Below are 23,814 nucleotides of genomic sequence, written 5' to 3' on the forward strand. Positions count from 1 at the left end.
AGGGTCGTGGGTTCGAGTCCCATCGAAGGGAAAGTGGTTACCTCCAATACATTTTTCAAATCATTATCTACCACATAATGTACATATTCACATATGAGTTTTAACAACATTGTAAATTTATGTCCAAGTCGGGTGGTTTAATCCCCGATTGAACTGAACAAATCGTTATTTCATAGCAAAAAGAGATATGGACATGATTGATATGAGAGATAAAAGATCAGACGATAAAATCAATATACTGCACTAAAATATCATGAGGATGTCATGTTATGTTATTTGTAATACCTAATTGATTAAGAGCTCGTGTTAGAAGTTTGTTTTTATCTATAGCATAGATGTATCTTATATCTTATATCAATCAAATCCATATCATGTTTTGTTATTCACTGCATTGCTTCGATCCAAGCCATTTCTGTGCTTATGAAAATCATTCAAAAACCTTGACCATCTCAGACAGCACGACTTCAGTGTGAATTATTCATCAGTCCAATGTTTACGTTGTACTTTATGTAGATTTTCGTAAAATAGTTTATTAAAATAGATAAAAAAAAATGATTACCGAAATCGAAATCCGTACACTTAAGCACCTTAGTATATGAAAAAATCATTAGAAAATAGGAATCGAATGTAAATAAAACGTTTGTCACTGACACAGGAGCATGAAGGCTTCTAGTTTTGAAGTGTTTCACATTTACTCATTAAAAACTACGAAAAACATGATAAAATCATGGATAAAATCTACTACTCCTGACTCGAAATCCGTCCACCGTGGACGGATTTTGAATCGAAGGATCAAAATCCGTACAGCTATTATTTAACTAAATATTTAAATTAAAGCAGTCTGATTGACTAAACTAACTAAAGACTAAAGAACTCGATAAGCACCTTGAGAAGCGATCCCTTCGATTTGTATTCCGCTTATCTTATGTAATGATTCGCAATTAGCAATTAAAACACAGTTCCTTTTGGTGCAATTATGCTCTAGGTACCCGAAAACAAAATGACGGCAAAAACTCCGCGTTTGGTGGGTGGCGATTTGTTTTTGATTTTTGTTGTTTTAATTTCAAAGCCTTTTTTCCATTTCTTTGCTCTAGAAGCTTACTGCCAAGTATCTGATTCGGATAAGATAAATTATTTCTATATTAATTACCTTTAACACCCTTTAATTCATTGATATCTCATGATATGGACGGATTTCGGTGCTGTACGGATTTCGGTCCCGCACGGTAAAACGAATGAACACATTGAACGGCTACTGAAGTGAATTCCCTTGAACATGTGCACTTTACGATCTAATCATATTTAGAAATAGGTTGAAATTCAAAAGATTCCCAAAAAATTATTTGGGTACAGGGTCCATAATATATGAAAGTTCAAAACAACTCGAAACATTTCGGGCTCAAGAATTCTCCCTGACATCCTTCTAGAGACTTTCCTGGGAACTTCTAAATTCCTCCGATAAGTTATCAATAAATTCCTCTGAAAATTGTTCAAATATCCTTCTCATGTAATTGGAAATTCCTTGAAGATTTTTTTTCTTCTCTCCTTTTATTTTTAGACATTTCTTCGGCTATTCTTCCAGAAAAATCTCCGGCATTTCCTTCAGGAATGCATTCGAGAGTTCCTTCAAGTATACATACGGAATTCCCTCCCAAGATTCCACCAGAAGTTTCTTCAGAAATTTATGACGGAAATCCTCCGATTTCGCTCCATAATTTCACTTGTAAATCAATAAGAAATTCCTTCGGAAATTCTTCTAGGAACTTCTCCGGGCATTCCTCCAGGAACATTAAACCTCCATAAATTTAATAGCGAAATCCTCTAGGATTTCATTCTGGAATTTTTTTCCGCAATTACTTCAGAATATCCTTCAAGAATTCCCCTAGAAACTTCTTTAGGAATTTCTCCAGGAATTCGTACAATTATTGCCTCGGAAATTCTTCCAGGTATTTTTCCGGGAATTCCTTCAGGACTTCTCCAGCAATTCCTTCAGGAATTTCTCCGGGGATTTTTCAACGGAATTATCCTAGAATTCTTTCCAGAGTTCCTTCAGGATATTTCCCAAGAGTTCTTCCAGGAATTTCTTCAGAACAAACCCCTGGGAATTCATCCGGTAATTTCTTCAGCAATTTATCTGAGATTACTTTCTGGAATTCATCTGGGAATTTCTGCATTAATTCCTCCTGGCATTTCTCCGAAAATTCCCTCAGGAACTTTTTAAAGAATTATTTCAGGACTCCCTTGTGGGAATTCCTTCGGAAGAGCTGCTTGTGGGAGTTCCTCCAGGAGCTCTTCCAGGAGTTTTTCCAAGAGTTCCTCCGGGAGTCCCTCCAGGAACTTCACAGGAAATTCCTGGAGAATATTTGGCAAGAATTTCACGGGAAATGGGATTTTGGAAGTTCCTCTAGAAATTCAACTCCGGGTATTCCACCGGCTGTTCCTCTGAAAATTCCTCCGGGAATTCATTTAGGCTTTCTTCCAGGAATTCTTACGGAAGTTCATTTGGGAGTTCATACAGGAGACTTCCTCCAGGAATTCCTCCAGGATTTCCTCCGTAAATTCTTCATGTAGTTCTTCAAGAAATTCCTCCAGAAGTTCCACCAGCAGTTCATCCTAGCATTCCTCTGATAATTTCTCCGAGAATTCCTCCCGAAATTCCTCCGGTAGTTCCTCCGCAAATTACTCTGGGAGTTCCTCCTCAGAAGAACACCCGACGGAACTGCCGGTGAAACTGCTGGAGGAATTCCCGAAGCAACTGCCGGAGGAGCTCCTGGAGGAACTTCGAGAGGAATTTCAAGCTAAATTTCTGAAGAAAGCCCAAATGACTTCCTGAAAAAAGCCTGAATTATTTCCTGGAAGAGCTACTGGTGGAATTCCCGGAGAAACTCCCGGATAAATTGCCGGTGGAATTCCCGGAGGAACTCTCGGAGGAATTCTCGAAGGAACTTCCGAAGGAATTTCTGAAGAAACTCCCGGAAGAATTTCCAAAGGAACACCCGGAGTGTAACTACCAGAATAGTTCTCGTTCTTCTTTGAATTTTTTACAAGAAATTATTCGAAACTTTCACGGAAAATTTTATGGAATTCACACAAGAAATTCGAAGATTTTTCGCGAGATTCTCAGGAATGTTTACTGACAATTCTGTGGAATTTTCACGGAATATTCTTAGGAATTCCAAGGCGCAATTTTTCATAAATTTTTGAGAAACAGCACGAAATAATTATCTGAAGAACTCCCTGCAGAACTTATAAAGGAGTTCGTGGAGGATTTCTTGGAGTAAATAATGGTGCAATTTTCGGATCTATTCTCGGCGAAAATGAAGGTGGAATTCCTGAAGACATTGCCGAAGAATTTCTAAAGAATGTTGCCTATAGCAATTGTCGAGGGAATTCCGGAAAAAAGCTTGCATATTGTTTTTTTCTGCCTATTTTATAATAAATATTGTTTCAGAGAGAATTTGTTTAGAAATTCAGATGTATGGTACTAGTTTTCTAAAACTTATGGAAGAATGCAGGATTTTTATAATAAATGTTATAGCCGATTTTATATTCTTTCTGAATACGAAGATCGATAATAATTTTCTCACTTCATATGATGAGCAATAAATCATGCATTTTTGAATCCATCCAGTACAAAACGCTGACTTCAACGCCCAGCACGACGCGCAACGCGTTATTGTGATCCAGCCTTCAATGTTGGTTGTGGATTTGGTTTCAAAGTTTTTGGAAGTTAGAAGGAAATAGTACCAAGCACTAATATTCATGTATTTTTATAAAACTACGATTCAGAAGACCTTAAAAAGTTGAACTCCATCAGGAAGAGGCTCAAGAGAAGACAACGTGAGCCAAAAAATGGATTATGATGCATGAAATGTATCGCAAGTATGTTCCGCACCGGGGGGCAAGAAAGTATATTAAAAATAAATTATTATGTTTATGTTTATGTTTATGTTTATTGTATTGATTCATCTGACATTTGGTAGTCTTAATGAATATAGTAAATTTAAACAAATATACATTAAACGATTACAATCTTCTTAAAAAAGTGGTCAATGGTAAGTTAAAATCAAATAGCCTATAAATGTTGTTAAAAGCAGCCGCAGCAGCACGGAAAGGTTCATTCATGCCATACATTCGATTACGCGGAGAAAGGTGCAGGAAATCTCGTTGACGCATTGTTCGTTCCGGAGCATAAAGATTTAACCTCATGAGAAGTTCCGGAGAGTCAATTTCACCAGTCACGATTTTGGCCACGAAGGCAACCTGCGATCTATTCCTTCTCATTTGAAGAGTGTCAATACCAAGTAGTCTACATCGATCCTCATATGCGGGAAGATGAACGGGATCCCTCCATGGAAGGTGCCGAAGTGCATAACGCACGAATCTACGCTGCACGGTTTCTAGCCTTGAGATCCAGACGCTATGATAAGGGCTCCAAACTACAGCACAAAATTCAAGGATAGAACGAACTAAAGAGCAGTACAGAGATTTTAGGCAATGAGGATCCCGGAAGTCTTCAGATAGTTTGAAAATGAATCCGAGTTGCCGATTAGCTTTTGCGATGATGTCGTTATAGTGCGGCTTGAATGTCATGTCTTGATCCAGTGTGACTCCTAAATCCTTAATCCTATTCACTCTTTCGAGGGTAGTACCAGAGATACAATAGTCAAAAACTATCGGCTTGTGTTTCCGATAATAGGAAATGGCATTACATTTTTGAATACTGAGCGTCAGGAGATTAGCAGAACACCAGTTCGCCATTCTATCCACATGCGATTGCAGTTCTTCACAATCCTCGATGCTGTTGATAATCTTAAACATTTTAACATCATCCGCATAAAACAAACGACAACCAGGAGGTAGAAGGCGGGAAAATGCGTTGATAAACAGCGTGAACAAGAGAGGCCCCAGATTACTTCCTTGTGGTACACCAGAAGTATTGGAGAAGTATTCAGACTGTGAAGAACCGATTTTCACAGAAAGCAATCGGTTCGACAGATATGATTTGAACCAGCACACTAGATGGCGACTAACTCCAAGTTGTTCTAACTTTGCAAGCAATATTCCATGGTCGACGCGGTCGAACGCTGCTTTCAAATCCGTATAAACTGCATCAACTTGACCACCGGAGTCCATGGTGCGAACACACAGCGAAACAAACTCTATTAAATTCGTTTCTACAGATCGCTTTGGATAGAAGCCGTGCTGTGCAGTAGAGATGTACGCTTTACTGGCACTGAATAAAACGTCATTCATGATTATCTCGAATAGTTTGGAGCAAGAACATAAGGATGTGATGCCTCGGTAATTTTGTACATTCGGGAAACATGTGCGACATCTTCCATTCATCAGGAAACTCACCCTCCTGGAGCGACAGTGTGAAAATCCTAGCTAAGTGGGTAGCCAGCGAGTTCGAACAATTCTTGAGCACAGAAGACGGAATACCATCCGGGCCGGCAGTGTACGAGCTTTTCAATTTTCTGATGGCTGACAGAACGGTCTGCTCATCGATTATAAACGCATGTAAATCTAAAACATTTCTAGGCGTGAATTGATTTGCAACAGCTATTTGATCGGCGGTGGCCCTGGTGGCATTGAATGTACTTAGGAAATGTCGAACGAATAAATTACATTTTTCCAGCTCAGAACTGGCGATTTCTTCACCCAGATGCAAGCACGAAGGCAGACCAACTTCCTTTCGTTTGGAGTTAACAAACGACCAAAAACGTTTGGGGTTTCTACGGAGTGATGATTGTGTTCGAAGCACGTAACGACGATAAAGGAATCGATTGTATACACGATATGCAGTACTGGAACGGTTGAACTCCTGCTTCGTAATCAGCGTGCGATTCTTGCAGTACTGTCGCAATGCTTTTGCCCTACTTCGCTTTAGCTGACGCAGACGACTGTTCGACCAGGGAGGTTTAGGCTTCGGGCGACACAGGGGCACGTGCTCCGCAATTATACGATGAATTTGGCGAGTGAAATAATTAACAGCATCATCTACACATACGTCAATCTCGATGGGTGACCAGTCAATACATGAAATAGCATCACAAATACTATCATAATCAGCTCGGCGGTAGTCGTACATTTGGTGCACGTCAGAAGCATCGTCAAACGTAAACAGGCCCGGAAGGTTGACGACTATGTCCAGAGCGGGATGGTCAGCATCCAGGTAGATGAGAGGTTCGATGGCTTCGGAAACGGTGCAAGTAGATTTAGCTGCATCGTTGGCGAGGACGAGATCCAGAAACCGACCATTTCTGTTAGCCACTCCATTAAGCTGAGTCAAGCAATTGAACGAAAAACCATCGACCAATGCGGAGCTACTGGTGGACAAAACAGATTGAGGGTTCACATGCATAAACCCGTCTTCCGATGCAACCCATTCCAAGTTCGGTTGATTATAGTCTCCTAGTTGCAAGACGAAGTCATTGAAGTCCAGGTTGGAACTAATAGAGCTAAAAGAGTTCATGTGATCCCGAATACAATTTATGTCGCTACGCCGGTCTGGAGGTAGATATAATACTCCTATGCTAACCAATCGATCGGCCGTAGAAATTCTAATCCATAACTGCTCCAATGCAATGCTTGTCAATGTAGAGTCAACGTAGCTATTCCAGCGTGTTGAGACTGCTATCAAGACTCCTCCTCCGCGAGACTTAGTACTGTTAGCTGAATTACGATCTGTACGGTAAACAGCAAACTTAGGACCGAATAGCTGTATGCCGAGGATGTGTTCGTCTAGCCAAGTTTCCGTCAAAACAATTACGTCGTAGTCACATTCACTAGCAGCCAGAAAGAAAGAGTCCACCTTAGTACGGAGGCCGCGCACATTCTGGTAGTAGATGCGCAAGGCATGAGCAGGTAATTCACCAGACGAAATGGATCCTCTGACCGGCAGGCAATTGTTAGATACGTTGGATGATATGGCAGGCTGCTCGGGGTTGGAATCAGCGTCTACTGGCTGGATACTGGAAGTAACATATGTTACCGGAAGAGAATTGTTCTGGACGATATTGTACTTGCCTGCAATAACGGTTTGGAAGCCCTCCGTGCCAGACTCAATTACAGGACCGGGATGACTGCGGAGCGCTGGCTGGAGTGGCTCGACTGCAATGAGCGGATTGAGGGCTTCCATTGAGCTAGCAGGCGTGCATCCCGGTGAACGGTTGATTATTTGGATCCTAGATGTGTAGTTAAACGGCAGTTCGGACGGGAGAGTGGAATCATCCATGGCTTCATTGCCAGAAAGAGGAGTGCGGAAGCCCCCGTTTCCAATCTCAAACACAGGACCAGGACGGCTGATGATCGTAGGCAGAAAGGGCACGACTGTGTTGAGTGGATTAGGGGCTTCCTCTATGCTTGTGGCACTTGTGCGTCCTGGAACGCGTACATCGTTTTGTAGTATCTTGTTGACTGAATGCAAAGACTGGAATTTAGCTGTAGAAGGAGTTCGGAAGATCCCGTCTCCCATCTCAAGCGTAGGGCCGGGACGACTGCTGGCCGCTGGCGGGAAAGGCGCGACTACGATGAGGGGGATAGGGACTTCCTTGAGGGTAGAGGCAAGTGTGCGTCCCGGAGCAGAGCTGAAGCCATCTATCATATCACTTATTCCATCAATATAACTTCGTCCATTGATGTGCTCAATGGATCGTCGCATACTGCAGCAGGTCCTGGTCGCCAAAAATTTGCTCCGGATCTGTTGTCGGTGAACTCCCGATAAACTACTCCTCTCGGCCACGTAGAAGTCGATAGAGCCTTGGACTTCAGGTCCAGGTTCATACCGACTTTGAACGAGACAAACGACAAAGTATTTATATCCCTTCCTTTAGCAACCAGTCGAATTACTTGAATGTCATCTGACGCAAGGCGTTTCATGGCGAGAGCGCGAACTTGGTCTGTGGACACATCTCTCGCGATACAGGATAAATACAGCCAAAACTTCGGTTGATTAGGCGGAACAGTAGCTATCCCCATTGACGGAGACGGAGTGCTTCCAGTTCCAACTTGTAGCGAGGGCTTCGGAGTAGGTTCAGCGTTATCGATCGTTCTAAACAGTCTCCTGCCCTTGGTAAACCTAGGATGGATGTCGGTGGGCTTAAAAGACTTCGGAGTGAATGAGCTAGAGTTTATCAGCTTGGCAAAGTTCGTCTTAATCTCGGTTTTCAGTTCATCCATAATCTCCAACTTCAGGTTTTGCATAATATCGCTATGAGAATTCAGCGCATGCACTTGTCCGACCTCATAAGCCGCCCGTGTCGTATTTCGGAAGCGTAAGTCATCCATCAGTTTAGTACACGAATAGCACATCCAGAAAATTTGCTTGTTTTTCATAACTTCCTCAAACGCATCAGCAGCAATACCACAACAACGGGGATGAAAATGGCTTTACAGAAGCCTTGGCACTCAACAGAATGTCACCGATCTCATTTGCGCAGGAACTGCATACTAGAGACATTGTGTTCGAGGACGCGGACCTTGTCGTATTTTGCGCTTGAACTTTCGCACTCCCGACAACCGTACATACAGAAACTACTATGATCGAGAGTAAACAATTCGCACAATCGAGTCGACTTCGGATCACTTGTACCGTGATCGCAGTATATGCAAAAGCAAAAAAAAAACTTTTCTCGCCCGTCGATTGTTGATGAATTTTCTCAATTTCCAAATTCACTACGCGTGATTCTTCACTGCACTAGTATGCACCACGTAATCGTTAGCGATAAAGCTAAAACACGCCACTTACAGACCGGTATTACACGTACTAATTTGAAATTAACAGCAGAGGAAAAACGCAAAACAATGCAACAGTAAACAAACATTATACACATTATAAATTATAAATAAATACTAGTGATAAAGCGATATCACTGAAATTTAAATTTGTTAGTTGTCTTTTAATGTTTCATGCACAACATCTCGCTTTGAGAGACATTTTTCATGATTTTCCCTTTATAGTTTTTATATGCCAATTTTTCTAATTTTTCAATTTGGGGTAACTTTTTCAGATTACGTCAATATTGTATAAGGCACTGCACGGACAATCTTTAGGGGAAGGAGGGGCAATATGCCCTAGCTAAGCAAAGACTGCTTTAATGTCTTGGCTGTAACGATTTTCATGGGTATTTTTCCCTCATGCAACAGTTAAACAATAAAGCTAACTGATGCCATCTAGAAATTGTAGAAAATCTTAATCATATTCATAATATTCACATTTCAAAAAAAGTGGTGATATTTCGCTGCCGGAAAACTTATGAGAAAAATATATAAAGCTGGACTGTATTCAACCGTCTAAGACGAGTTAAGTGGTCCAAATACGTATCTGCAAAGATATCGAAAATAATTGGTGGAATTAAATGGAGAGTACTTAACTCGTCTTAGACGGTTGAAACTTATGAGGCAAAACGCCTTCTTGGTGGTAGCTATTAGGGAACAACGCACCACGCGTCGGCGAATCAGCATTCTGGTATGGACAGTGCGTGGAGACGCGTAGTACGTTGTAGGTTAGTTGCCCTAGGGCGTTTTGCCTCGCCGAAATGTTAGATGCTTCGTCAAAATGTGGAAATTGTCGGATTTTCCAGCCTTCCTATCTGATATTTGGACACTTTTTTTGCCTAACCTACATAATTTTACGTCTAGTTTCGTTACGGCCATGTCAAATACGGTAAATATGAGGGATTACCCAAAAGGGGTATTGCCTCGAGGGGGCGTTTTGGGGCCTCTTCCCATATCGTGAATTTGAAAACAACAAGGCCACTAATTGTCAGAATGTCCAGTTACAGTTCTAGTTTCAGTCCAGGCCTTGTTGTTTTATCACTTTCTTGAAGAACAAAAGAGAAAGAGATTAGTTCGTACAGTGCAGTGCTTTATAGACCAACATGATTCAACCATAGTAACCCGGATTTTGCATGGAGAGTTTTGTTGGTACCTTGAATGCCTAATGTTTTATTTTATTTTTTGTTATTAAGTATTAAATTTGGGCTACTGTGATGAGATACAAGAATATTTGACGCATCAATTAGCGTCTTGAGCCAAACATGTTGATCACAAGGTTTATAACGCAATAGGCAATCTAATACTTATGAAACGTAATCCTTTGGGATAAGCTACGAAATTTGGAACGCACGTAAATAAGCACGTTTTTGGAACAGTCAAACAGGTGTGAGTCCAACCTGCATGACTTATTCAACGTGTTTTCATATGTGCTTCCCATTCGGTATTTTATTAGGAGAACCAATTTTAGCAGGAAATTGAAAGAATGACAACACAATTTTAGCTGTGCGAAGCTGTGGTTTGTTAGTTATTGGAATTGAAATTAGCAAAGAAATTTTCCTCCTTTATACGATTGTTGCAGGCGATTCTTGTATTTTGGGCAAAAAAAAGTGGAAGATCTCCTTACAAAATTAGTTCAAGTCCTTATGTAATTATTCCATGATCTAGAGTAGCGGTATTGATTCTGCAACCGGAGGTAGTTCGCTGCTGACTATTTCAGATTTATCCTGTTGTACACTGCCCATGATTGCATATTTGTAACACTCGAATTTTTGTTGATTTTGTAAAAAGTCTGTGAATCGTTCATAAAGCTCAATTTACTGCATCTAATCCCACAACAGTAAAATAGGCTTTACTATCTTGCTTATCTGTGGTAAGCTCGAAATGATTGAGTTTGTGGGGAGGATTGACAAACGATTTACAAAATCAACCAAAATGCAAATGTTACAATTATGCGATCATGGGCAGTACACTAAGTGAAATTAATTTTTTTTTTCTGAATCAGAACCCTGGGTAAGCAACTACCATGCTCCCCCACTATGTCGGCAAAAGCAGCTATTGAAAAGTCGACAATTTAATACGGTTCGAGTGCTGAAAATTGATGCAGCCATTTTTTTGTTTTCCAAGCCTATGGCGTGAATTAAAACGCAGCTGAAATGCCTAAACCCTACTCTGCACATGCCGCTGTTCATCATCGTTTGCCCGACCTCCAATACTCTCGATTCCATTTTCAGCCGTTGTGTTGTCCTGTAGTTGTAAGTCGTCCTTACGTGTGCCAATCTCTTGCTCTATGCGCCACGAGAGCATAAGTCACCAATACAAAACCGAGTGGAAAACCCAATGCGTTGTAAACGCCACACAAAGCGAGGAAAATTAATGGAAAAGGAGAGAGAGAGAAGAGCGCGCGACTGAACATGCGATATGCGATTGCACAACTACCACCACCGGTCGCATTATCGACTGTGTTCTCGTGGAAAGCGTTGTTTTCGTTTTTCACTTTGCCCACTCATTCATCATTGAGCAGGAATAAGGGGGGTCGTTCCGAGTAGCATGACTCAGGTCGCTCTCAGTTGAACGACGGATTTCGGCTTGGACGCGCGCGTTTGACCTGCGGTGTTGTGAAAGCTAGACCAGGAAGCTATTGCTATCTCTCCGGTGTGAATCGAGGCTTGCCACACTGCTTTGTGTGAACTGCGTTGTTGTGTCTCTATCAGGAGGACTATCCGGGAAATCTTCGCGTTGTTCTGTTTTTTGATTTCGGAAAAAAAGTGAAAACTACCGATTACCGACCAGATAGTGAGCCATTGTCGCGTCGGGGAAGATGATGTTGATGATGATGAATAATCCAGATCAGCAATAAGAGAGTATTATTTACAACAGTGCGCTCAAGTAGCTTTGTGTTTCATTTACTAGATCAGATTGTGCAGCATCAGCCCCTTTGTGGAAAACAGCGCATAAAAAGCGCCAAGCGGGAATTGTTCTGAGTGTTCATTGTGTCGTCGCCGTTTTCCGCTGTCGAACAACGTGCGAGTGTCGAGAGGGTGGCATATTTGCTGTGGCGGATGCTGATGCTGCGCTGACGAGAGAATAGTGAGTTCGTACACAAATATAAATGAGTAGGATTTCGAAAAATCTGCAGATGTGCAACTAAAACCGTAAACGACGACGACGCCGACAACCACACAACGGGAACGAGGACGAAAAGAGGACAAAAGTGGAAGCGCAGAAGTGATTTCGTTTTAAGTCGACAACACAGCACGAGGGTGTGTTGTAGGGTTTTTCAAATCTGTGGAAATCTCTGTGACGAGTGACGAGCTGAGGACGACGACGACGACGAGGAGTGCAGAGTTCAAAGCTAAATATTTAACACAAGTTGGGCACGGTGCTTGAAGTAGCAACTGTGATTACTGAAACTGTTACTGTGGATGCTGCAATTTCCGTTGTGTTGGTGCTCAATAAATGTTTCGGGTAAGAAGTTTTGTTACTTTATTACGCAGGGATTAGGAGTTGTTTTGAATGTTTTGCGTGGCTTGGATCTGAATTGTACACGCTTGAATTTGTGAAAAAGTTTATAAGATATTGCTAATTGGATATGGAACAGCGCTATTCCAAATTCAACAAAGTTTTACTTATTACTTTGACTGACTTCTCTGAATTATACAAATTTGCTTCATACTGAATCTTCAGAGCTAGCGAAATTGCATAATCAGTGGAATTGCATAGTTGCTCAAACATTAAGATAATCGTTAACGGTGTCATTCTCGTACTTAAAGTCTGGAATCGGCATGGCAGAGACATTGAATAGTAGTTGATCTTAGTCATTGAAATACTATGCGAATCCCAGAAAAAATATTTTATGGATTTAGATATGACCTTGTGTGCTTTATTTTGTGTAGGGGAGAACAGTGGCAAATTCCATTTTTACTTAAATTTCACCATCTGCGATTCTTTCACCTCACCCGTCAAAGTTTCAATTAATCCATTAAGACAAAACAAACAATCATGCGTTCACCATTGTTTTATATGCAATTGAGTAATTTACACCACCTTTCGGGTGTTTTTCCCCAGGCCCTATTTTAAAACATATTATAAATGCTTTAGAAAGTCACAAAAGCCTTCACTTGTCATAAGACGAGTTTGTACAATCCCATTGAATTCGACTTAGTCGAGTCAAGTACGAGACACTGAAGACGGCCTTACTGTTGAGGTCGAAATACGTATCTGTCAAGATACAATCAAGTGGTGGAATTTAATGCGATAGTACGAACTCGTCTTATGACAAGTGAAGACATTCCACTAAAAAGCTCAAAATAATTTTCTTCACAAAAGCCTTGTTGTTTTGAATAGGAGATCATTAGCAAATGTAGCTGGTTTTGTAAATTTTGCATCTGCACATTACAATCGTTAAGTATTCTTGTTTTTTTTTGGTGAAAACATCGACAAAGTATAAGGGGTGCATTTTGGACTGTTCTCCCTTACACAAAGTTTATCTGATAAGAATTTTCAGACACGAGCCAGCCAATAATACTATTAAAAATAATAATGATAATGATAATCTATAAACGTGTATTTCTGTCTATCCGGACGGCCCACATAGACTCGGAAACTACTACCGATCGGCGTGAAAATTTGTATGCTGGGGATTTTGGGGCCGGGGAAGGTTCTTATGATGGTTTCAGTTCTCATACAAAGAAAAAAGATATTTCTGCATAACTCGAAAGATAATCAAGCAAATGGAATCTCATTTAGTATGTGGAGATTTTGAAGACAAAAAATGTTTCTAATATTGTGGTTCGAAACCCCTCCCCTCTGTAAGAGGGCTGGGAATGTAAAACAACAACATTGTCCTCACTTGTAAATGTTGTGACAAACTGAACTCGCAACAAGCGATTGTCCCAAACTGCAACAGAATAGGACAATGATCGCCTGCCGCGCATTTAGAGAAAAAGTCGGTTTTCGATGATGGTTTTGGTTATCAGTTATAAATATTTAGATTTAAACTCAACCGTCTGTTGATATGATTTGTGTTTAACTTCTGAAATATGCAAGTTATCGTAGTTTGAAAAGTTCACAACAATTATCGCTCCATATAAAATGGATAAAATGGAACGCAACATTGTATTTATCCTCTGCAGATGAGGACAGGCTTATCGCTATTCTCTTTTGTTGCTTGGTTTTTGCATTTTCCAGCGACATTTCCAAAACATTCCTTGGAAGAGGGGATACAAATCAACAGAATTGTAAGAGGAATAGTCAAGCAAATAGGACCAAATTACCGACGACCGCCGCGGTACGACCTAGAACGACTGAAGCAACCTGATGTCGCCACTCCATACGCGCAGCATCTCGAGGCAGCGTTGCCGGAAGAGGGTGAGCTCGATGGGCCCCTCTTGAGGACTGCTGGAATACAGTCAAAGCAGCTATTAACGACGCAGCGGAGAACAACGTCGGGTATATGGGTCGAAGTCGACGGAACGATTGGTTCGACGAAGAGTGCAGACAGATTCTGGAAGAGAAGGACGCAGCGCGGGCGGTCGCGCTGCAGCAAGGTACCCGGCAGAACGTGGAACGTTATAGACGGAAGCGGAGACAGCAGACCCGCCTTTTTCAGGACAAGAAACGCAACCTGGAAGAAGCGGAGTGCGAAGAGATGGAACAGCTGTGCCGTTCTCAAGATACACGCAAGTTCTATCAGAAGCTCAACGCATCCCGCAAAGGCTTCGTGCCGCGAGCCGAAATGTGCCGGGATAAGGATGGGAGCATCTTGACGGACGAACGTGTGGTGATCGAAAGGTGGAAGCAGCACTACGAGGAACATCTGAATGGCGCTGAGAGTACAGGCAGTGAAAGTCAAGGCAGCGGAGGAGATGACTACGTCAGTTCAGCGGACGATGGAAGCCAACCAGCCCCCACCTTGAGGGAAGTTAAGGATGCCATTCAACAGCTAAAGACCAATAAAGCAGCTGGTAAAGATGGTATCGGAGCTGAGCTCATCAAGGTGGGCCCGGAAAAGCTGGCCACTTGCCTGCACATACTGATAGTCAGAATCTGGGAAACCGAACAGCTACCGGAGGAGTGGAAGGAAGGGGTTATATGCCCCATCTACAAGAAAGGCGACAAACTGGAGTGTGAGAACTTTCGAGCGATCACCATCCTTAATGCCGCCTACAAAGTGATATCCCAGATCATCTTCCGTGGTCTGTCACCATTAGTGAACGAGTTCGTGGGAAGTTATCAAGCTGGCTTCGTTGACGGCCGCTCGACAACGGACCAGATCTTTACTGTACGGCAAATCCTTAAAAAATGCCGTGAATACCAGGTCCCAACGCACCATCTGTTCGTTGATTTCAAGGCGGCATACGACAGTATAGACCGCGTAGAGCTATGGAAAATTATGGACGAGAACAGCTTCCCTGGGAAGCTTACCAGACTGATCAAAGCAACGGGGGATGGTGTGCAAAACTGTGTGAAGATTTCAGGCGAACACTCCAGTTCGTTCGAATCGCGCCGGGGACTAAGACAAGGTGATGGACTTTCGTGCCTGTTGTTCAACATTGCGCTAGAAGGTGTCATGCGGAGAGCCGGGGTACGATTTTCAACAGATCCAGTCAATTTATTTGCTTCGCGGATGACATGGACATTGTCGGCCGAACATTTGCAAAGGTGGCAGAACTGTACACCCGCCTGAAACGTGAAGCAACAAAAGTTGGACTGGTGATGAATGCGTCAAAGATAAAGTACATGCTTGTGGGCGGAACCGAGCGCGACAGGGCCCGCCTGGGAAGCAGTGTTACGATAGACGGGGATACCTTCGAGGTGGTCGAGGAATTCGTCTACCTCGGATCCTTGCTAATGGCTGACAACAACGTTAGTCGTGAAATACGAAGGCGCATCATCTGTGGAAGTCGGGCCTTCTACGGTCTCTAGAAAAAACTGCTGTCGAAAAAGATTCGCCACCGCACCAAATGTGTCATGTACAAGACGCTTATAAGACCGGTTGTCTTCTACGGACATGAAACATGGACAATGCTCGAGGAGGACTTGCAAGCACTCGGAGTATTCGAGAGACGGGTGCTTAGGACCATCTTTGGCGGTGTGCAAGAAGACGGTGTGTGGCGGCGAAGAATGAACCATGAGCTCGTCCAACTCTACGGCGAACCCAGTATCCAGAAGGTAGCTAAAGCCGGAAGGGTACGATGGGCAGGACATGTTGCAAGAATGCCGGACAGCAACCCTGCAAAGATGGTGTTCGCTTCCGATCCGGCAGGTACGAGACGGCGTGGAGCGCAGCGAGCGAGATGGGCAGACCAGGTGCAGAACGACTTGGCGAGCGTGGGGCGTATCCGAGGATGGAGAGATGCGGCCTCGAACCGTGTATTGTGGCGTCAAATTGTTGATTCAGTGCTATCTGTTTCGATGTGAACTAAATAAATGAATGAATGAAGGTCTAAATTGTGGCATGTGTTTTATGTGAAAAAAGGAATAGCAGAGGTCTTGACGTTCACTCTTCGATTGCATTTGCCCCTTTAGAATACTATCTTTTGAGAAAGGGGTTTCTGTGGGGTCACATAAACTTGAATCGCAGAGCAAATGTCAACATTTAATTTGTGTACAGGCCTCGATGGCGCTTCAACGATACGTCTAAATACGTGTCTGTAATGATTACTGCGTAGTGGAGTTAGAAGGAATAGTACCAAACGCGTCTTATCCCAAGTAACATTTTAAGTTTTATAACGCTCTCGAATACCATAATTTACTCCACAAGAGTGTAATAAAACCAGCATAAAACCAAAATGTTACTAGGGATGGCAGGTGAAGACAATCCACTAAAAGGGCTTAATCATTTACCAGCTTTTTCGTTCGCAGAGCCTGCGTTTGCTCTTACTAGGAGCAATAGTAGATGGAACCTTCCCCCAAGCAATGAAAACAACGCGAGCAGCACAATTCAGACAAAAATAGTTGCAGCAACTTGATTATAATACGGTCACTAGGGTGGCTCAAATTAGTATGGGAAAAACTTTTTTCAATTTTTTTGATGGGCCGCCCTCTTATTCGATTCTATTTGATGCCCTGATGCTCTGGACAAAATTTCAGCCAAATCGGTCAATGTTTGAGCGGTGCTAAACTCGTTGGAAGTTTATATGCAAAAATGTATGCAGAAACATCCAAAAACAGTGAATTGCAGTTGGACGGCACAACTTACGATGAAGAACTATGATACTCATTCAGATTATGAAGAATTTAATACAGAATGTTATGCTGAAAACCGCGAGAAGATTAGAGTTTGCCCGGCTAAGTTATTAGCATTTCTGTGAAGTGGGGTTTGAGCAAATTTCGTTTCTTTTACCTTTGAAAAGAAATAAATTCACCCCTACAACACTGCAGTAAAATGCTAATATCTTTGCGTAATAATCTCTAATTTTCTCGTGGTTTTCAGCATAACATTCTGTATTTAATTCTTCATGAACTGAATGAGTATCATGGTTCTTGATCGTAAATTGTGTTGTCCAACTGCAAATCACTGTTTTTGGATGATTCTGCATACATATTTCCATATAAACTTCCAACGAGTTTAGCACCGCTCAAACGTTGACCGTCAGCATCAGGGCATCAAATAGAACCGAATAAAACGGCGGCCCATCAAAAAATTTGAGAAAAGAGTTTTTGAGCCACCCTAACGGTCACACACGCTAACTTTCACCTACTCAGTGACTGAGTAAAATTGCATTGCTATCCCTTTTCTTCCTACGGAAATTTTACTCAGTATACGTCAAAAGTAGGACTACTCGTAGTTTTGAGTAGTCCCGTTTTTGACGGAAATTGAGTAAAATTTCCGTGGAGAAAAGAACAGAGAGCAATACAATTTTACTCAGTAACTGAGTAGATGAAAGCTAACGTGCATATAAGTTGCAGTAGCCTATGTGGAACATGTGTGCTGCTAGGGAACATTTCTTAAGCTAATCAACAATTTCAGACCCATCTCACTCATTTCCTGCCTCTCCAAAGTAGTCGAAAGACTTGTCAACCAAAACATTAGAGGTATTCACTTAACTGCGTAAACGACTGCGTATGAGATGATTTTTTGCGTAACTAAAATTTATGACACAAGCTGCGTGAACCAGAAATGAAATATTTCATTTAGCTGCAAACGTATAAAAAGTCAATCCTAGCATGGCTTGGAAGTCAAAGCCACTTAACCCTTTATAAGGCAGACGAATCTAACCAATAAATTAACAAAAACAACAATAGGACACAATGTTGACATGGTATTAAACTCAAATGTACATATGTTTGTTATACATTAAACAGTTCAGAAACATTGAAAAATTGGTGGCAATATAGTTGCCACTGCCCGGGAAGCGGGACAACATTGGTGGCAATATAGTTGCCACTGCCCGGCAAGCGGGAAAACAGTCAACAACAAAAATATAAAAAGATTTTTTTAAATTTAGTTTTACGTAGAACCAGTCAAATCAAGGTACGTCACCCTCTTTTGGAAGAGTCCTAGTCAGAAAACGCATTATAAGTGAAAACAAAATTTTTCGCCTTTTTTCTCCCAAGGGGGGACCCTTGGGAAAAAAAAAACACAATTTCGTCAGAAATCCAAAACCAAAATATACAGAAAGGCAAAGCTTTTTTCACGCTAATCACATAATTATTAAACACAGGAGATTCAAAATAATTAATGCCAACGGGGAAAAATATATCTTTGTCGTTTTATTAACGAATTATAACTGAAAATCCTTCTTCCACTCGAAATTTACGATCTGTTCGTAAAAAAACTGTTCTCAAATTGACATTTCAATTTTTTTATGGCTCAAACTCATCTGGGGTGTTACTAGGAAGCAAATAAAGCCACTACATGTGAAATAATAAGTAGAGCTCTTGTTAATAAATAGAAAAACATATAATTTGTTGGTGGCAATATAGTTGCCACTGCCTTATAAAGGGTTAAAACATCATCAGTTCCGGTCTTATTCCCGCTCGTAAACAAACATGCCTGAAATGCCCAAAATAATTGAAAAAAAGAAATTGCTCCGTCGACTAAATTATCATGCTATTTATCATCTGTTCCAATTAGAATTATCGAATGAAGATAATGGTAAGACATCTCATGATAAATGAATTGATCTGCATGTAAAACAGCTTTCTATTTCTCAGACACTCAAATAGTAAAAGAAGATGAAATTATAGAAGAATTCATCTGTTCCACAATGATTGCCGAATATTTCAAATACGCACTTGAATTCGTTTCAAAATCACACCACTTTCTGCTCCACTCCTTCCTGAACTCAACGAAGACAGGTTTCGAAAATTAGTGCGAGTTAATTGGAGTAACTTTAACATAATTTCAAACCTAATTCGAAAAGATCCAATTTTTAATGGTCCAAGATCTTGTAGATTAGGATCATCAAGAGAAGGTGCAACTATACCCAAGATGGCTTATTTATTCGGTTTCGGAGATGGCGGAACAATTCAAATTTTGACATACAGTTTTTAGAGTTTTTAAAGCTTTTCTGAATTTAAAAAAAATTGGTGTTGTATACAAGACACGACAGCTCGACGTAAACTACGTAAAAACAAATATAGTACACTTAACCAATTATTCCGCTCTATATAGAAGAAGAAGGGACCATCCCACGACACTACTACCCGGTTCAGCAGCATCTCCCACTCTATGAGGTAGTAGGGGCTCCAATGTCTAGCTGCTGAGCCACCCCATTCATACAACCCAGTATATACACTAAAAGTAGGCAATTACCAAGGATTGGAACGCGCTGTATTGGGGATGCAATATGCATAAAAGAACTAAAATTTTCAATAGTTTAGCGTTGATAATCAATAGTTTTAAAACTACTGGCTAATTGGTGGAGAGTTTACGAATCGATTTATTTATAAATCATTAAAATCCATTGAAAAATAAAGGACCTATTAAAGTTACAAATCTTACATGATTTCGTGACGGTCCCCAATTTTGAAATTTTCATTTTACACCCTGTATCCGAGTCTTCCCCTTAGACGTAGTTTACGTCAAAAGTGTATTGGCCAAATGCAGAAGAAGGGCCAAGAATAGTGTCGGAAATATTTGACTGACTCAGTTATGTTGATGGAACTGAGAATAAATAATATGAAAAACCCTATCAAGATCCCGAAGCATACTTTTCCCGTACATCACGCCAAACGTAAACCATTTTTTGATCACACTGGAATCCCGACATAGCCCATAGTGCAATGTGTAATCCATCATTATTACCTCTCAGGATGAGGCATCGAATCTATAGGATACCGGCCACAACGAGACAATAGTTTTGTGAGTTTATTACCGGCCAGTACGGTCCATTCGCATAGGCAACCTCGCGCCGCGCGCGCTCGCTCGTCCCTAGTACCTTTAACCCATTGATCGGTATGGGTAAAGGTGCATCGTCAGATGTGTAAATAAATTGTAAATGTGTAAATAGAATTCAAGAACTGTTTCCTTAAATTGTGCTTATTCCTGGTCATGAGTACGACGACACCATTTCGGCGTGAACACGATTATTCCTTGAAAGTTCAGGCTGTATGTAAATACGAGAATAAAATTCGACATTTGATTTTGGGTTATCGTGGTAGTGTTCATGATAGCAGGATATATAACAATTAGGATTTATAAAAATATCCGTCTCAATATTTTAGTGAACATGAGTGGATAGTGGGCGATAGTGCGTACAAACTGACAGAAACAGTTATTACTCCATATTGATCTAATTCAACAGAAGGAACCCTGGAAGAGCGAAAGTATTTTGACAGAAAACTGATCAAGATCGTATTAGAGTTGAGTATACATTTGGTATAAGAAAGATTTGATTGTTTGAAAGAATCTTGCCGGTGGATACTACATTGTTATATTTTACATAACATCATAGTAGAACAAGAAAATGAGGTCAGTTTTGAACCGACGAGCGAGAACAGAAATGAAATCGGAGATTTTGTTAGCGAGAAGAGTGATAATTGTAGTATTAAAGGAGTAACGAAGCGTTGAGCTCTTTTAGAAATCTTAAGAGAATCGAATAAATAAATAAATAGTTTGATATACCTACCGTGATTTATTTATAACTAAAATTAATGGTTACTGTATCGTGCTCTTAATTCTAATTCATACTTTTGAACACGTTCCCGCATTTCAGCTTCTATCTAAATTTTGGTCAAGGCAAGGCGTCCATCATGTTCTATCTCTAGCTTTCTGATAGTCGATCCACCTAGTGCTGTTGGTGCCTTTCTCGTGCATACTAGAAAAATTTAAATGAGTAATTTTTAGCGTGCTTTGGGCATAACAAATAGTATTTTGGCCATAACTTCTGATGACTAGTCCGATCTGGCCAATTATCAATAGCAAACAATAGGACACGACTCCCCGTCGAAACTTGTTGCAAGCAAATCGGACAATGCTAAGTTCTCAAAAGTGTCTCTACAAAATTTTTACACATACATACACACATACAGACATCACCCCCTTTCGTCGAGCTGAGTCGATTGGTAGATAACATTATGGGTCTCTCGGCCTCCTATCAAAAGTTTTGGAGTACAACTTCGCTGTACGTCGTTTTTGGAGTACAACTTTGTTGTACGAGAAAGGCAAAAAGGTTTAGCTTTTACAGTCGACTCTCTACATCTCGATATTCTATATCTCGACACATTTTGGCTTTCTACGTCTCGATAGCCTCCCTGAGTAGCCATCGAGAATATAAGTGCAGTGCGTGTGTTATTAGTCGCGAATCGTAGGAAAAAAAATATCCTTTTGATTCTCAGCGTATAATGCGCCTGTATTGCGCTTTGATCCAGTCGAGACAAGTGCGCTCCTCTATAGCTTGCAGTAGCCATCGGGCAAGTAAGTACTGAGTGCTGCACGTAGATTCGGTCGCCAAAAACGCGATTCTTCACAGTTTGCATATGCCACCGGGCGTGCATAATTCAACGTGTGTTTCTCATCACGAGACAGCGAAAGCAATAAGTAGGTGTTTGGAGGATTGTGTGTTAGTATTGCGCGTCGTTTCGGTCGTACAAATCGCGATCCTCTTCAGTTTCCATATGCCACCGAGTGTTTTTTTTCTCGTCGCGAGACAGCAAAAGTAATTAATAAGTGTTTTATCCCATCCAATCCTATATGACAGTAAGGACGGGGCCGGCGCCGTTATTGACTTAAAGTATTTGAGCTCCCAAAACGTATACATTGAGAATGGGTGGATAGTCCCAAGCCCCATTCATTGGGTTCTCTGTACAATTTCGCAAGTTCTAGTCAATCACGGAGTAGCAACTACGAATTGTGCGGTCATAATGCTCATGCTCATGCTCTACGTTTCGATAGCCTCCCTATCTCGATGTGTTCTGATCATATTTTGCTCAGAATTTACTCTCCTTTTGTCGATATTTTCAAATTTTTAGACTACTAGACCATCTTTGGATAATAACAAACACATTAACAATAAGAAATGACATTTTTTGTTTTGTTGTCGTTTTTTCATAGCAGCGAGCTTTTTCTCGATCTCTCCATATCTCAATGGTCCCTTCAATATCCAGATGTGAAGAGGCGACTGTACCTCAAATAATTCAGGACTATACTTCACTTCTCAAACATGTCCCTGGTTTCTTCACTGGTTCAGCGATGAATTGGGTTCAGTCGACGACGTTTTGTTTTTTGATGTGTCAGCTAGCTTTAAATTACTTACACCTTCCATATTCGCTTTTTAAGCTGTCACGGAGTAACAAAAACACAAGAGCACGTTGATATGGTAATTGTGCAATGGGTTACTAGATTTTCAAATTCTCATTTGAAGCAGACTTCAATGTTAACTCGAGTTTGTGTGCGTTCTAAATGTCAATTTTTGATTTTTGCCTTTCTCGTACAACAAAGTTGTACCGAAAGGCTATCATTTCACTCCGAAAATGAACTTTTTATAGAAGCTTCAAAGACCCATAGTGTTTTATACCATTCGACTCAGCTTGATGAGCTGAACAAATGTCCGTCTGTCAGTGTGTATATATGTGTGTATGTGTGTGTGTATGTGTGTGCACAAAAGCGAAGAAAAACATTAGACAACTTTTCATATAGTAATCATTAACCGATTTCCTCGTAACAAGTTTCATTGAATTTTAAAATGATCGACCGTTGCGTTTAAAAGTTATAAGGAAAATGGTACATCGAACAATATTCACCATATAAGGTTGGTGTCTTGGCTAACCGCGAGAAAGGTAGTATCGCTACTTGGTGAATTAAGTTTTTTTTTCGACGCCGCACTGTAGATCAATTTTTGTGCGTGCGCATTGAGTTTCCTCTCAACTCACCCTTATATTGTATTCTGACAATTTTTCAACTTTCTCCTTCAAATTTATTTAAAGGTTAAATGATCAATTCATTCCCAACCAGAAACTTATTAAGGGCCTTGGGTCTCCATTAATCGAGGAATTTATCTCTCTTTGTAAAGCGATTAAAACCAAATAAAGTAAGAATTGACTCATCAACATTATCTCCTAGTATTCAATTAGTACCATCTACGCTGAAGCAAGGGTCTCTCCATTCCACCACTGTGTGCTGAAGAGCAACACTGTGCACGGCTTTGGACTCCTTCCAGTGGCTCGCGTTTACTGGCACGGAGTTGGGAGCTGGCACTTTCCATTGCCAACGTTAATTGCTCCATGTCAGAGCGTTTTTAAAAGGGGAGGTAATTCCGAGGTTCATCGAAGGTCTGCTTTGGAACTGCTGAATATCGTCTTCGCCAGATTCGAGCATCATTACATCACCTATGGGTCCCTGCTAGGCAGCCATGTTTTCGATGCCAGCATATTAATCAACGATCAATCTAATAATAAGACGTATGATTTAAATATCATGATATTTTGTGATAACAGAATGGTGGTGCTGATGTACATATGAAAATTATCTAATCAACATCCTTATTGAAATGTGTCTCGAATTACTTTATTTGTATAAGTACTCGAAAAAATGATGAAAAATACTTTCATCTATATGGAAAAAAAATATGCGAAACAGTCATTAAACCA

General features: G+C 40.9%; 2 protein-coding genes across 5 annotated transcripts in view; one reads left to right on the forward strand and one right to left on the reverse strand.

Annotated features, from left to right (window-relative positions):
• The window catches only part of LOC134226859 (RNA-binding protein 24-A-like), a 303,788-nt gene that overhangs the window by 98,318 nt on the left and 181,656 nt on the right, over positions 1-23,814 (forward strand). For 2 of the 4 annotated variants that reach the window (XM_062707905.1, XM_062707909.1), the window contains exon 1: positions 11,335-12,246. The exons of the other annotated variants lie outside the window; for them this stretch is intronic. The gene's annotated coding sequence lies outside the window, so the exon portion shown is untranslated. Of the gene's footprint in view, positions 1-11,334; positions 12,247-23,814 lie in introns of those variants that run through there. 4 annotated transcript variants of the gene reach the window in all.
• LOC134222996 (uncharacterized) lies at positions 5,249-7,609 on the reverse strand. The gene has a single exon (XM_062702136.1). The coding sequence runs from the start codon at positions 7,607-7,609 to the stop codon at positions 5,249-5,251; it is 2,361 nt and encodes a 786-aa protein (XP_062558120.1).

This window comes from Armigeres subalbatus, chromosome 3 (assembly GCF_024139115.2).
Source record: "Armigeres subalbatus isolate Guangzhou_Male chromosome 3, GZ_Asu_2, whole genome shotgun sequence".
Taxonomy (NCBI): Eukaryota; Metazoa; Arthropoda; class Insecta; order Diptera; family Culicidae; genus Armigeres; species Armigeres subalbatus.

Excerpts from the sequence above, each read along its gene's own strand:
- LOC134222996 (XM_062702136.1), bottom strand. The coding sequence starts at position 7,609 with ATGATAGATGGCTTCAGCTCTGCTCCGGGACGCACACTTGCCTCTACC.